Source organism: Salvelinus sp. IW2-2015, linkage group LG3 (genome assembly GCF_002910315.2).
Source record: "Salvelinus sp. IW2-2015 linkage group LG3, ASM291031v2, whole genome shotgun sequence".
Taxonomy (NCBI): domain Eukaryota; kingdom Metazoa; phylum Chordata; class Actinopteri; order Salmoniformes; family Salmonidae; genus Salvelinus; species Salvelinus sp. IW2-2015.
Window position 1 is genome coordinate 26248030 of NC_036840.1, and position 2125 is coordinate 26250154.

The window sequence follows — 2125 nt, forward strand, 5'->3', positions numbered from 1 at the left end:
GACCTCTTACCCCTAGACACCCCAGGTAATACCGACCTCTTCTTTTTGGCTAGGTTGAGTTTCCACCTCATTACCCTTCCAATCCTCTGAGCAGTGTCTATGGATAGGGGCTTTATTAATCTACTTTTTTATACTCCAATGTACAGTATGTTTGGAAAGAGGTATAGATTGACTGATGATGTTTCTCAGGGACGTGGATGATGACCGGGAATGGGGTGATGCACAACGGAACCACCATACTGGACGAGTATGGACACAACCTGGACCGACTCAAAGTGAGTGGGAAATATACTTTACAGTCAGCCTTATATTATCAAACTCTACCCCCCCCTCCCTTCTCTCTTTTTTACCACTGATGCTCTCACTCTTTCCCTCACTATCAACATAGGACACTATCATTTTACTACTWACTGCCTCTTGTGTTTCGTAGTTGTCAATTTAACACTCCGTGCTCTCTCTCTCCTCCCCCCCAGGCGGGGGACACGGTGGGCGTGGTGCGTAAGGAGGACGGGAGCCTACACTTCTTTGTGAACGGGGTGGCGCAGGGCCCGGCGGCGTGGAACATCCCGCCCAGCGTCTACGCCGTGGTGGACCTCTATGGCCAGGCCGCACAGGCCACCATCATGGACGACATGGGTGAGAGGGATGAGGGGGGGTAGAGAGACGGGAGGGAGGAAGGTAGAGAGGTTCACAAGAACATTCTAAAGGCTGCTAGTGTGTCAACGAACTTTTTGTCTCCAAAACCATTCATGACTAAACCCATCTCTCTCTCCCCCTCTCTAGCGGACCTCCCCCCTCTCCCAGAGGACAGCTCGGAGGGCCCCACCGTCATGTCGCCCTGCAGCCCATGCTCGGTTGCCGGGGGCAACAGTGCCAACGACCTGCGCTTCCACCAGCTGCACGGCACTAACGCGGTAATCACCAACGGGGGTCGCACCGCCCTCAGACAGAACTGTCGATCCGAGTTCAACGACGCCATCGTCATCTCCAACAGGTCAGTGTGACACACACACACACACACACACACACACAATCGTCATTTCCAACAGGTCAGAAAGTACACACACACACACACACATCACTTGTGTGTGTCAAGACTGTGTTGTCCATTGCCAGGTGCCTTCGAGACGGAGAGCTCTTTGAGATAGTCATTCAGAAGATGGTAGACCGTTGGTCGGGGTCAATAGAAGCAGGTAAGATAATGGCAGGTAAGGAGTTTCTATTTTACCCCTCTCAAACTTCACACAGCCCTATCCACACCCACAGCAGAGGGGTGATATGTTTGTCTGTGTGTGTTCTGTCCAGGTGTGACTTCCATCAGGCCAGAAGAGCTGGAGTTTCCTAACACCATGACGGATATAGACTACGACACCTGGATGCTTAGGTAAGGGTTTATGTTTGTTTGTGTTCAAACCCAGGTGTCCTGCTGCGCGCCTGTTTTAGCCCACTGAGCTAAAGCCTATTAGCTCAGGGAGCTAATGAAACGTTTTCAGGTCTCTTTGGGCATGCGTGGTTCACCTTAGCTGTCTTTGTTAATGCCTGAAGAAACAGTAATTCAAAACGTTTTATCTCTCCTCCCTCGCACTCCAGTGGCACGGCCATCATGCAGGACGGCAACACCATGCGTAACAACTACGGCTGTGACCTTGACTCCCTGACCACGGGCAGTAGGATCGGCATGATGCGCTCGGCCACCGGCGACCTCCATTACTACATCAATGGGGTGGACCAGGGGGTGGCCTGCACCGGACTGCCGCCAGATAAAGGTGAATGGAACCAGTTGTCATGTGCGTCTTATCACGACCCCATATACAGTGCCTTCGGAAAGTATTCAGACCCCTTGACTTTTTCCACATTTTGTTACGTTACGGCCTTATTCTAAAATGGATTAAATCGTTTTCCCCCCCTCAATCTACACGCAATACCTCATAATGACCAAGCAAAAACGGGTTTAGACATTTTTGCTAATTTGTTACAAATACAAAAACTGATCGGATTTACATATGTATTCAGACCTTTTACTCYGTACTTTGTTGAAGCACCTTTGGCAGTGATTACAGCCTTGAGTCTTCTTGGGTATGACGCTACAAGCTTGGCACAACTGTATTTGGGGAGTTTCTCCCAT

The 2125-nt window shown here is 50.4% G+C and overlaps 1 protein-coding gene across 1 annotated transcript in view; it reads left to right on the forward strand.

Annotated features, from left to right (window-relative positions):
- The window catches only part of LOC111953737 (neuralized-like protein 4), a 36213-nt gene that overhangs the window by 12074 nt on the left and 22014 nt on the right, over positions 1-2125 (forward strand). The window contains 6 exon segments of the mRNA XM_070435706.1: positions 190-275; positions 474-636; positions 784-994; positions 1117-1193; positions 1306-1384; positions 1591-1766. Coding sequence (XP_070291807.1) covers positions 190-275; positions 474-636; positions 784-994; positions 1117-1193; positions 1306-1384; positions 1591-1766 — 792 coding nt within the window.